This window comes from Leptonychotes weddellii, chromosome 1 (assembly GCF_054177405.1).
Source record: "Leptonychotes weddellii isolate Sample4059 chromosome 1, ASM5417740v2, whole genome shotgun sequence".
NCBI lineage: Eukaryota > Metazoa > Chordata > Mammalia > Carnivora > Phocidae > Leptonychotes > Leptonychotes weddellii.
The window spans coordinates 149,349,530-149,362,574 of NC_138369.1; the positions used below are offsets into that span (position 1 = coordinate 149,349,530).

At 35.3% G+C, this 13,045-nt stretch overlaps 1 protein-coding gene and 1 pseudogene across 6 annotated transcripts in view; one reads left to right on the plus strand and one right to left on the minus strand.

The window, feature by feature from the left end:
• SENP7 (SUMO specific peptidase 7) overlaps positions 1–13,045 on the plus strand; it is a 139,666-nt gene that overhangs the window by 80,979 nt on the left and 45,642 nt on the right. For 4 of the 6 annotated variants that reach the window (XM_006729569.3, XM_031024046.2, XM_081797705.1 and 1 more), the window contains one exon: positions 1,852–2,046. The exons of the other annotated variants lie outside the window; for them this stretch is intronic. In XM_006729569.3, the coding sequence (XP_006729632.1) occupies positions 1,852–2,046 (195 nt within the window). The remainder of the gene's footprint in view (positions 1–1,851; positions 2,047–13,045) is intronic. 6 annotated transcript variants of the gene reach the window in all.
• On the minus strand, positions 9,784–10,296 carry LOC102749424 (U1 small nuclear ribonucleoprotein C-like; annotated as a pseudogene).

Genomic DNA, 13,045 nt, shown 5'->3' on the forward strand with positions numbered 1-13,045 from the left:
GACACAGCGAGAGAGGGAACACAAGCAGGGGGAGTGGGAGAGGGAGAAGCAGGCTTCCCGCCGAGCAGGGAGCCCAATGCGGGGCTCGATCCCAGGACCCTGGGATCATGACCTGAGCCAAAGGCAGATGCTTAACTACTGATCCACCCAGGTACCCCTAGTTGTAGTTTTTTTTAGTGATTTATTTCATAGCAATTTCTAGTGTGAGGTCAGATAAAAGAAATCTTGAGACTCCTTTCTGGTCCTATATTGCCTCCATTCCCACTTCAAATCAAGGATTTTAAAGAGGTTTCTCTCAGGCATCAAATACACAAAGCAGACTGTAATAACTAGGATCCTTAGAGATTTAAATCTTAAGAGAAAGTAGAAAAATATCTCTGCCCTCCCTCACAATCAGTGGTTGTACTAGATGACAGACTTCCTTCCCCTTCTTTCTTCACTCAAACTCTGAGTTTAGAGAGTTGTATTTATGACTAGCCTTTGCTTTTACATCATATATACTACTTAATCATTGCAATAGTTTTTTTGTGGAGGTTGTGCTGGAAAAGCATATTTTCAAAGATTTCCTGCAGTATCTATAGAAAAGCTCAGTTATCTGGATCCTTTGACAACTTAGTATTAAGGATATGTGTAATGGAATAAAATTAAGAAACCAAAAGATAATAGGCCCAGGTTCTTCTGCTAGAAGAGTTGTACCTTCAGCCATTTAACTTTTCTGAGCTTTGAGTTCTTCGTGTTTAAAATAAAGAGCAGACTGAAATTATTTTAAAGTTTTCCTAAGATCTGAAATCCCATTCTGTCTGGAACATAGTGTGAAAAGAACATAATGCCTCTATGCAGTAAAAATAAGGGAAAACCTCTAGGTACTACAGCAAATGTAACAAAGTACAGGGACGCTCAGGTTTCATTTAAATGGAAGTACTCAGGCTCTTTCTAAGTGTTTTCTGTTGTCTCTCACAAATGGTCAGTAAAGTGCTGCAAATGACATTGATAACAGTCAAGGAGAATATGTGATGAAGAGGAGATAGGAAAACTTAAAAAATACAGTAACAAGAACTAAGAACATTATAATTTGGTTTGGGTTGGTCAGTTCAGGGCCAAATAATTGCCGTAGGGCATCATTGCTGTGTGGCAAAGTATGTCAGTTGTTCATAATAACAATTGGCTAACCAAGAAAAGATTATATTTATCCTCTTCTGTTTAAGAAGATATCAGGCTTTTATATAGTACATTTGATGTGAACCCCACTAATTTTAAAAAATTTGGAGCTTTAAAAATACACTTTAATTTTCTACACATTTGATTTATTGGCTCTTTCCTTGGTGCTGTTATATAAAGCATATATATTACCACCGGTATGTGTGCTGTTTCACTTATGGAATCTATCATTACCACAGGTGCATTCTGAATGATTTCTTTCCTGTTGGATTTAGCATTTCTCATTTGCCAGTTACAAGTATGTAATTATTTATCAAGAACTTTCTGTTGAATGAGAAGAATAAAGATTTCTTGAATTTGTTTGTAGTAATCTGTGTTTTTAATAAATACTGGAAAAGAAAAAGAATTTTTGAGAAAAATTGGTTAAAATTTTAAGCACCCCAGTAGCATCCATTAGTACAGTTAAACCATTATTGTGGCAGGCTAATCTGTGCCAATTTGTAAGACACAAGTACTTCTAGAAACATAAAAAGAATGTGTTCCTACAGTGTATTTATGGGCTGATTTCTAGACTGATATAGTTCTAATAGTTTACTTGTGCAAAGATGAAAATGTTTGAAAAGTCAACTTCCTAGAATACACTTTTTACTGCAAACTTCAGTACAGTACAGTGTTTGTTATTTTGTGTGACAGGATACCCAGAGTTATATTGACGAATGTCCTGGGAACGGAGTTAGGAAGAAAATACATAAAGACCTCATCTGTAACTGAGGCCAGTTTGGGTGATACAGACAACTTGCAATCAGAGCAGCTTTCTTCATCATCTGATGGCAGCCTAAAATCTTGTCAAAATCTAAATCCTCACAAGAGCTCCTTTTTAACTGAAAGGTATGTTTAGTGATAACTTTACTCAAAATAAATATTATACTTATTCTAATGAGCCTCTATTCTTACCCCATAGATGCGTTATTGCAAAAAGTGAGGGCAAATGTGCTCTGATGGCTAGTATGACTTTTGTCCCCTGGTGGCTTGAGATGGCTGTTGGAACCAGCAGTCTGTGGATAATAATCAGTTTCAAAAAGTACACTGTACTTGTGTTTTGGGAAAATAGATGTAGACTTTTAAGGAAAATTGAGTTACCTATTTCAGTATTTCAGTTTATTTGATATAATTGAAATCTATTCCTCTGAAATTTTTAAGTTCCTCTTCCTCCTCTGTCCTGTTTATCTGTCTGGCCATCTGTCAGTCTATCCATCCATTCATCTATCTCTCCATCTTGTTGTATTCACTGTTTTTATGTCTAGATTCTAGAATTGTATTTGGCACCTAGTACTCAGGAGCTATTTTCTGATTGAATGGCTGAATGTGTTCCTCACAAAAATGGTTTGAGATAGTGAATTCTATTAACAACTATAGCTTACTGAGCCAGTAAGAGAAATGGAAATCTGAAGTTGCTTTTGTTTTAAGCTGTAGGAGATGTTCAGGTACGGACTGTAAATAAAAAAGAACTTGTGGGTAAAGCTAAGTTAGTCAGTTAGTAAGTACTACTAAATCTTTTAACTTTCATTTACCATGAACTTTTCTTTTTAATTTTCTGCCTTCAGCCAGTACAATAAATAGTTTTGATCTGAGTGAAACATTATTGATCCGTTCTTATTTATTTTTTTTAATTTGCTCTCAATCATCCACAAGTAGCTTCTGTTTTGTATTTCTCTTGTAAGCCTAATTATGTTAAAGAGTATTATAGCTGCCTTTTTAAAGATCTGTAACAAATTTCTTATATTTCTAACACACTTTAGTTTTATAAACTGTTTATGTGATATGAACTTAAATATTTTACAAAATTTTTCTCCCTTTGGAGAATATTTTATGTTTCACATCACCTCTACCTAGTGAATCCTCGTTGACAGTTTTGACTTTATACTTTATTAGGTCTTTTTCTTAATTTGCTAGAGTTTCAGTGGCATTATTCAGTTACTCATGTATTTAATGTGTAAATTAATGTGTAATTAGAAATGTTAGACATGCTTAATCAGTTTGTACTATAGGTATTTATTTCTGCCTCTTCTACTAGACCATGAGCTCCTTAAGGAGAGACAGCATGTCCTAATTGCATTTATAACCAGTGCTTAGCTCAATATATATTTTAATTCTGTGCACTTGGGTAAATGTTCGTGTCATTTAATCTTGAGTTTTGGTTTTCTGAGTTGTAGGAAGAGAAATGACCTTTTTACATCACAAAATTGTTTATTCTCTTTTAATTAAATATCACATGTGAGAATTCTTTGTGCACATAAAGTATCATACAAATAAAAATGTTAATTGATGATACTTTCTTACAGAAAAAGCCACTTATGTACTGTCACTATGGAATTCAAAAGACATCAGTGCACATTCATACTGTTAGGAAAAATAGCATTATCATGAGGATTCTTGGAACTATCAAATTGTAATCTGTACTGTACAGGCTTTATACCAATTTGGGGCCAAGATTTTTTTTTTTTGGGGGGGGGGCCAAGATTTAATAATAAGAGGTCTAAAATTTCTGGGTGTTCTTAAAATCTGTTCAGTGAGAATGCTAGCTTTCCTCAAGTCCTTTCTAAATGGTTATGAAATTTCCAGGTGGTATTTGATGTGGGCTCTGAAAATTCATTCTCTTGGTGGTAATTTTTTTGACTGTTGTATTTAGAATAGGCATAGACTTTGGAGTCAGACATCTGGATTCAGATCTTAGCAGTATTGCAAATGTGCTGATTTACCTTGGGCAAGTTACTTATTTTATCTTTAAAACAGAGGTAGTAACACACATCTTATAAGATTATTGTGCATATTTAAGGAGATAACTATGTGAAGTTCTTAATATAATGTCAGAAACTTAGTAAGTGATTAATAAATGTTAGTCATTATTTTTGTGTTTCTCTTATTGATGCTGCCATCAAAAGTACTATTACTGGTGCTGTAGTTGATGCTCCTGAAGTCTCTGGTGAGGATGCCAGTATCTGATCCTGAGATCACTGCTACCCGTTACTATTACCAGTATTGCCAAGGCAATTGTCACAGCCATACTAGTATTAGTGTGATTCTCTCTTCCCTTAAAATGAATTCGTTTTGAGGAGAATCCAGAGTGCCTCATGGAAATAAATTGCAGGTATGGCCATACCATGACTTCAGTAGATGTGCCTGATTAAAACTGAATATAGCATGAACACAGGGTAGGCTCAAGGATGGGATTCTTGCTGTAACCAGCCTCCTCCCAGCCTGCCTATCTTAAAATCAGGAAGAGTAAATAGAAATTATTTAGATCTTGTGAGAAGACGTGATATTCTGACATTATTGTTATTGTCGTTATTGCGAAGAATGTGGTAAATATGCCAACTCTTTGTTACAAAGTTATAATGTCAATTAACAACTGAAAATTGGTGGGTAGGAGAATGGGGGTTATGACTGAAAATGAGGAAGTTTTCTCTGAAAATCTAGCACTTATGCCCTTGATAAAACCTATGGAAAAATGTTTTATAAAGGCTAAAAGTCTTATTTTAGCCTTAGCCTATCTTTAGTGTTCAGAACTGTTATTATTACTATAATGACAACTCGAATAGAATTTATGCAGGAAAAAAATACTGTATTTTATACCAAAAATACAGGAATCGTAAGAAAACACCAAGGGTGAAAAGGAGTTTGAATTAAAATGGTCTCTTTGAAGTAGCATATTTGTTTTTTCTAGATGGCAACTTATTATTTGAAAATACAGAAATTTATTAAGCTTTCTATTACTCCTTTAAAAACTTAACTAATATTTATTAAGTCTTTATTATGATATTACACTGTGATAAATGCTATACCTATACTAACTTATTTAGTATGGGGTTGAATTTTATCTCAGTCTATTTGTTTCACTTCTTTCTCTATGCCTCAGTTTACCTCATCTGTAAAATAACATAATAATGCCTAGGTATGCTGGAGAGTAAATGAGAAAATTTGCTTTTCTCTTGTAACTTGATAGTTTGCCAATCAATACATAGAGATATATCTTTTTTTACAAATATGTGCTTGCTTATGAGTGGACATTTAGGATATTTTTCATTTTTCTTTGTATAGCATTGCTACAGTAAGTTTGTGTATTTTTATAAATTCTGTACCATTCTTTTATATTCTAACCAGAATTAAGTGTTTTCATTGAAAAAATTTTTGATAACCTGTTGGCAAAAATAAATACAACTTTACATGAAATTGCTTTCATTTCAGTCATTTTTTATTTTTAGTGAAGATGGATTTTGTATTTTCTCTTAGTCTTCGTATGTATTGGTGTGTTCCATCTGTTATTGACTGTAAGAACTCTTATTAAAGGTATTAACTCTTTGCTATATGTGTTGCAAAAAATTTTTTCAAGTTCCTGTTTGTCAACTTCACTTTGTTTATAGTATCTTCTGTAGTATGTAAACTTAAAATTTTATTTTGTAAAATATGTTAGTTTATCCTTGGAAAGACTTCTTCGGTCCCAGGTATAGAAATAGGTTAGTTAAGTGGTGTTTTAATTTGTGATTTATATGAGATATCAGATTCAGAACAACTCTCTAGAGATTACTTTCCTAAATGAAGTTCTGATTTGTTTTTTGCCTATCTGTAGTCTGGTATAAATGTCTTTGGGTGGTTGGGTTGCTTTCACCTTTTGGCTGTTGTGTATAATACTGTTACAAACATTGGTGTGCAAGTGTCTTTATCTCTACTTTCAGTTCTTTTGCATATCTACCCAAAAGTGGAATTTCTGGATTATACGTTAATTCTATTAGTAATTTTTTGAGGAACCACTGTACTGTTCTCTATAGCAGCCATACCATTTTGCATTGCCATTAGCAGTGCATAAGGGTCCCAGTTTCTCCACATCCTTGTTAAAACTTGTTATTTTCCTTTTTTTTTTTTCCATAATAGCCATCCTAATGGGTGTGATGTGATATCTCACTGTGGTTTTGATACGGATTTCCCTAATGATTAGTGATGCTGAACATCTTTTCATGTGCTTGTTGGCCATTCATGTATCTTCTTTGGAGAAATGTCTATTCGAGTCCTTTGCCCTTTGATGAATCATGCTGTGTTTTACTTTTGAGTTTTAGGAGTTCTCTGTATATTCTGAATATTAATATCTTATCAGAAATATGATTTTCAAATATTTTCTCTGATCTTATCTGACCATATGGTATGAAGTTAGAAATAATGGAAGGAAAACTGGAAAACTCAAAAATTGGTGGAAATTAACACACTTAAAGCAACCAGTGGGTCTAAGAAGAAATCACAAGGAAATTAAAAAATGCTTAGGAATGAATGAAAATGAAAACATGGGATGCAGCAAAAGCAATGCTAAAGGAGAAATATATAGCTGTAGATGCTTACATTAAAAAAGAAGAAATATCTAAAATCATCAACCTAACTTTATAACTTAAGGAACTGGAAAAAGAAGGATAGTTTTGCCAGGTACAGGATTTCTGGTTGACAGTTTTGTCCTTCAGTACTTTGAATATACCAACCCCATGCTTTCTGGCCACTATGGTTACTGATGAGAAATCTCATGGAGTATCGTTGGTATGTGAAGAGTTCCTTCTTCCTTGGTACCTTCAAGATTGTCTTTGCCTTTGTTTTCTGACATTAACGTTTCTTGGTACAGGTCTCGTTGAGTTTATTCTGCTTGTAGTTCCTTGGGCTTCTTGGATGTTTATATTCATGTCTTTCATCAAATTTGGAAATTTTTTGGTGATTATTTATTTCAGTAATTTCTCTGCTCCTTTAATTTTTCTCCTTCTGAGATACCAATGTTGCATATATTGGTCCACTTGTTGGTGTCCCACAGGTCCCTTAGGCTCTGTTGACTTTCTCAAATTTTTTTGTCTCTCAGATTTGATAATTTCTATGATCATATCTTCAAGTTATCTTTCTTTATTTCTTTTCCCTTTCCCTTCTCTAAATCCAGTACTGATGATGGACTGTTTCTTTTGCCTGTTCAAATCTGTTTTTGAGTCCCTGTAATGAATTTTTAATTTAATTTAATTTTTTTTTTTAAGTTTAAGTAATCTCTATACCCAACATGGGGCTTGAACTCACGACCCCAAAATCAAGAGTTGCATGCTCTCCCAACTGACCCAGCCAGGTGACCCATGTGAATATTTCATTTTAGTTACTATACTTTCTAGCTCCATAATTTCCTTTTGATTTATTAATACATTTCATCTCTTGATATTTTCACTTACCCATAGATCATTTTCTTGACTTTGTCCAAGACTTTTTTTTTTTTTACCTTTTTGAGAATCTTTAAGATAGTTGTTATAATGTCTTTGTCTATTGAGTCTGCTTTCTGGATTTTTTCCCAGGGGCATGTTCTTTTGGTTTACTTTTTTTCTCTTTGAATCATCCATGATTGCCTGTTTGTTTGTATGCCTTGTGATTTTTTTGTTGTTGTTATTGTTGTTGAAAACACAGCACTTGAATCTTATAGTAAGTTTGGAAATCAGATTCTTCCCCTTCCCAAGGGTTTGCTGTTTTTTTTTCTTTCTTTCCTTTTTTTTTTAATTGTTGCCTTTTAATTGTTGTTTTTAATTGTCTCTGTTCCGCACATCAGCTTGATATGTAAACATAAGGTCTTCCCAGGTCTTTCCTGAGCTTATGCCTTTCCCTAGTAATTTTTGTGACTTTTTGAATTCCCTTGTATATGTGATTATTTTCTAATACTGCAATCCTTAAATATTTGGTTCCCGGGGCGCCTGGGTGGCTCAGTTGGTTCAGCGACTGCCTTCGGCTCAGGTCATGATCCTGGAGTCCTGGGATCGAGTCCCGCATCGGGCTCCCTGCTCGGCAGGGAGCCTGCTTCTGCCTCTGACCCTCCCCCCTCTCATGTGCTCTCTCTCTCTCATTCTCTCTGTCTCAAATAAATAAATAAAATCTTTAAAAAAAAAAAATTTTGGTTCCCAAAAGGAGAAAATGGGAAAAATGAAGGGGGGGAGAATAAAACATAATAGATGCTAACCCTGTAAGTCTCCGGGAAGTCGTTTTAGCTGAATGGGAAAAATGTTGCGACATTGGTGGTGGTTATTGCAACAATGGCTGTCTTTCTCTATGTCTGCTCATCCATGAGCAGAAACAGCCATCGGTGATCAGAATACAGATTCCCAATATTTGTGGAGAATAAGGTCCTTCTTGCTTACCTTGGTAATTGTAAGCTGTGCAAACTGTTTTAGGAACTTGGGCTTTGCTGCTTGCTTTGTTCCTAGAGGTAGGTGACTGGGTCACTGCTACTACCTTTGGAGCTCAAATTGACTGAAATTAACTGCAATTTACTGTTGAACTTTTTGACTAGTAGTTGTGACCTTTAGTAGACTCCAGAATTCCAAAATAGTTATATCAGACAGATTCTACCAGTGTGCTGTTGTCTAGGTGGCAAAATGGTAGGTACTTCCTACTCCACAATCTTCCTGTGGTCATTTGTATATGTTTTATAGTTTACTGTACAGGGATCCTTGATTTATTCTTGGTATCTGATTTTTTTAATGCTAATAAATGGTGTAAAAATTTCCATATTGTTAAATAGGTCTGAAAATGCAGTAATTACTATATAATGTGTTCTGAGAGAATGATATAGGTTAGTAATTTTATATAGTTTTTTACTTCACAATTTTTGCCTACTTTACTACCATAATGAGTTGTTTTATTAAAAATTATTATAAAAAAAGAAGAAAAAATTTATTATGAATGAGAGTATTGTATGTAAAGATTTCATTCATTCTTTGGCTATTTTAATTAGTACTAAATTGTTTTCCCAATTGTTTCTATCAATTTTTTTTTTTAAGATTTTATTTATTTATTCATGACAGACAGAGAGAGAGAGAGAGAGGCAGAGGGAGAAGCAGGCTCCCAAGGAGCAGGGAGCCTGATGTGGGACTCGATCCCAGGACTCTGGGATCATGACCTGAGCTGAAGGCAGACGCTTAACCATCTGAGCCACCCAGGTGCCCCTATCAATTTATTTTTAAAAATTAATTTTTTTGATATATTATTGATAGAACACTGTATTAGCTTTAGGTGTACAACATAACGATTTGATATATGTCTATATTGTGAAATTATTAACACAGTAAATCTAGTTAACATCCATCAGCATGCATAGTTACTTTTTTTCTTGTAATGAGAACTTCTAAGGTCTACTGTCTTAGCAACATTTAAATGTACAATACGCTATTAACTATAGTCACCATGCTGCATGTACATTATACCCTAGCACTTAACTTGTCTTAAAACTAGAAACTTGTACCTTTTTACCACCTTACCCATTTGCACCCACTTCTCTCTAGCCTCCCCACCCCCTGCAACTGCCAATCTGTTGACTGTATTTAAGTGTTGTTTTTTTGAACTAAAACAGTGGACAATTTTATTTTCACATTTCACAATACAAATGAAAACTACTTTTTTTGTTGTTGTTGTTCATACGAACTCCCCTGCAAAAACTATTCTGTCTTTGATAGGAAGGGGGAGCAAGTCTTCCTTGTCATGCTATTAGAAAACACCCAAAGTCACAGCACCATGATCTCCTGGTGAAGTAGAAAAAGTAGTATAAAATGGATGTAAAGAGGTTCCCATCTCTCCTTATCTGTCTGGTTGAGTCATTCCTGACCAAGTGGGCACCATCGTGGGATGGGTAGGAAGTCTTATCACTGGGGGCCCAGGCATGATTGGCATGTGGCTTCCCAGAAGTGGCCTCATTACAGGAGCAGGTCCATTGGCATCATCCAAGGAGGAGGAGGGTCCATAATTGGCTTTATGGGAGGGACCGCCTATTGGGTGTTGGCATCATACCAGGGTGAGGAGGACCCGGGAGACTGGGGAGAAGTGGGATCATTGCTCCTGCAGGAGGAGGAGCAAAGAATTGCCTAAGAGGTTTCGTGAAATAGCAGTTGAAATGTTGAAAATGTAGCAGTTGTTTTATTGAAATATAGCAGTTGTTTTGTTGATCAGGCTCTGAGCCTGCTCTTCCATCCATTTCTGATAGTAGTCTTTCACATTCTCTTTGTGTTTCCTACCACTGTACTGTGTTTTTCTGACAGATGGAGAGTCATGGATGGGCTATGTGTTGTGCCGGTTACAATAAGACTTAGGCATGTTGCTCTGCAGGCTGTTGGCCACTCCCTGGTGTTTTTTGTTTGTTTTGTTTTTGGTTTTTAAATCTCACATGTAAGTCAGGTCATACAGTATTTGTCTTTTTCTTTCTGACTTATTTCACTTAGCATAATGCCTTCAAGGTCCATCCATGTTCTTACAAATGGCAGGATTTGTCTCTTTTTTTGTGGTTGAATAATATTTCTGTGTGTATATTTTCTTCATTCATCTGTCAGTGGACACGTAGGTTGTTTCCATGTGTTGACTCTTGTAATAGTGTTGCACTGAACATCAAGGTGCAGATATCTTTTTGAGATAATGATTTTGTTTCCTGAGCATAAATACTCAGAAGTGGAAGAGCTGGATCATATGGCAGATCTATTTTTTATTTTTTGAGAAACCTCCATAGTATTTTTCATAGTGGCTGCACCAATTTACATTCCCATCAAGAGTGCTCAGGGGTTCCCTTTTCTCTACATTTTTACAACATGTGCTATCAGTGTTTTGTTTTGTTTTGATAATAATCATTCTGATGGGTATGATGTAATATCTCATTGTGGTTTTAATTTACATTTCCCTGACGATTAATGATGTTGCACTCCTTTCCATGTACCAGTTGGCCATTTGTATGTCTTCTTTGGAAAACTGTCCATTCAGTTCCTCTGCCCATTTTTTTTTTTTCTTTTTAAGTAGGCTCCAAGCCCAGCATAGAGCCCAACGTGGGGCTTGAACTCACCACCCCAAGATCAAGACCCAAGCTGAGATCAAGAGTCAGATGCTTAACCAACTGAGCTACCCAGGCACCCTCTGTCCACTTTTTAATAGAAAGTTTTCTATTGAGTTGTATGAGTTCTTTATATGTTTTGGATATTAACCCCTTATTAGAGATATGGTTTGTAAATATCTTCTCCCATTCCATGTATTGCCTTTTCATTTTGGTGATGGGTTCATTTGCTGTGCAGAAGTTTTTTAGTTTTGTTGCAGGGTTGCAGGGTTCTTGTCTCATGCAGTCGAAAATGAATCTTGGGGACACAAAAGGGTGAAGTGAAGTGAGGTGAAGGTTTATTAAGTGAAGGTGAGAATAGAAAGGAAAGAAAAAATCTCTCTAGAGGAAGAAGGGTCTGTAACCGGTTGCCCCTGAGGGTTCTTAAGGTCAGTCTTTTATAGAAAACTGACCAGGGAACTTGGTAAATTTCTTGTCAATACATGGTGGATTTGTAAGTATGAGAATATCCTGTCTGTGTTTAGAACCAACATGGTAGATTGGTAAATATCATGAGAATATCCTGTCTCTATTTAGAACAAAGAAGTATCCCTTCTCCCTGGTTAATATCTCATCTACAACATTTCTCCAAATCTGGGATTTCTGCGAGCCTGATTATGTAGCCCCCTGCCTGTCTCTTCCTGCCTAACCTTGCCTGTTCCTTATTCAGTTTGATGTAGTCTCACTTGTTCATTGTGCTTTTGTGACCTGTGTTTTACCATCGCTAAGACTGATGTTAATGAGCTTACTACCATGTTTTCTTCTAGGTGTTATATGGCTTCAGGTCTTATGTTTTAAGTTTTTAACTCATTTTGAAATGATTTTTATGTATGGTGTAAGGCAGGGATGCAGTTTCATTCTTTTGCATGTGACTGTCTAGTTTTCCCAACACTATTAATTGAAGAGATTCTCCTTTCTCTATTGTATATTCTTGTCTCCTTTGCCATAAATTAATTGACCATATATGTGTGGATTTATTTCTGGCTCTCAATTCTGTTCCTTTGACCTGGGAGTCTCTTTTTATGCCATACCATACTATTTTAATTACTATAGCTTTGTAATATAGTTAGAAACCAGGAAGTGTGGCAGTTTTGTTTATCTTTTCAAAAAACTGGGTCTACTTATGTTGATCTTTTTTTTAAAATATATATTTTTAAAGATTTATTTTTTGAGAGAGAGTGTGCTCAAGTGGGGAAAGGAGCAGAGGGAGAGAATCTCAAGCAGATTCCGCACTGAGCATGGAGCCCAGTGTGGGGCTTGATCCCACAACCCATGAGATCATGACCTGAGCCAAAACCAAGAGTCAGACGCTTAACCAGCTGAGCCACCCAAGCACCCCATTTTGATCTTTTCTATCATTTTTCTTGTTTTTGTTATTTCTGCTCTGATCTTTGTTATTTCCTTCTTTCTGCTAACTTTGGGCTTAGTTCTTTTTCTAGTTCCATGAGGTGTAAAGTGAGGTTGTTTATTGGAGTTTTTGTTTCTTAATGTAGGCATTTATCACTATAAATTTCGTTCTTAGAATTGTTTTTTGCAGTGTTTAGTAAGCTTTGATATGCTGTACTTAAATTTGTATTTACTTCAAGGTATTTTTTGATCTCCTTTTTGATTTCTTCTTTGACAACTTATTCAGGAGCATATTGTTTAATCTCCATATATTTGTGAATATTCTAGCTTTCTCCTGTTACTGATTTTTAGTTTAATATTATTGTGGTTAACGATAGTTGGTATGCTTTCAGTCTTATTTATTTACTAAGACTTGTTTTTTGTAGTCTATCATTATGATTTATGATTATCATATGATTTTGAATGTTCCATATGCACTTGAAAAGAATTGTGTATTTTGGTGCTATTGGATGGCATGTTCTATAAATGCATGTTAGGTCCAGTTAGTCTAATGTACGGTTTTAGACCAATGTTTTCTTGTTGATTTTTTTTTGTTTTTTTTTGGGGGGGGGTCTGGATAATTTATCCATTGCTCAAAGTGGG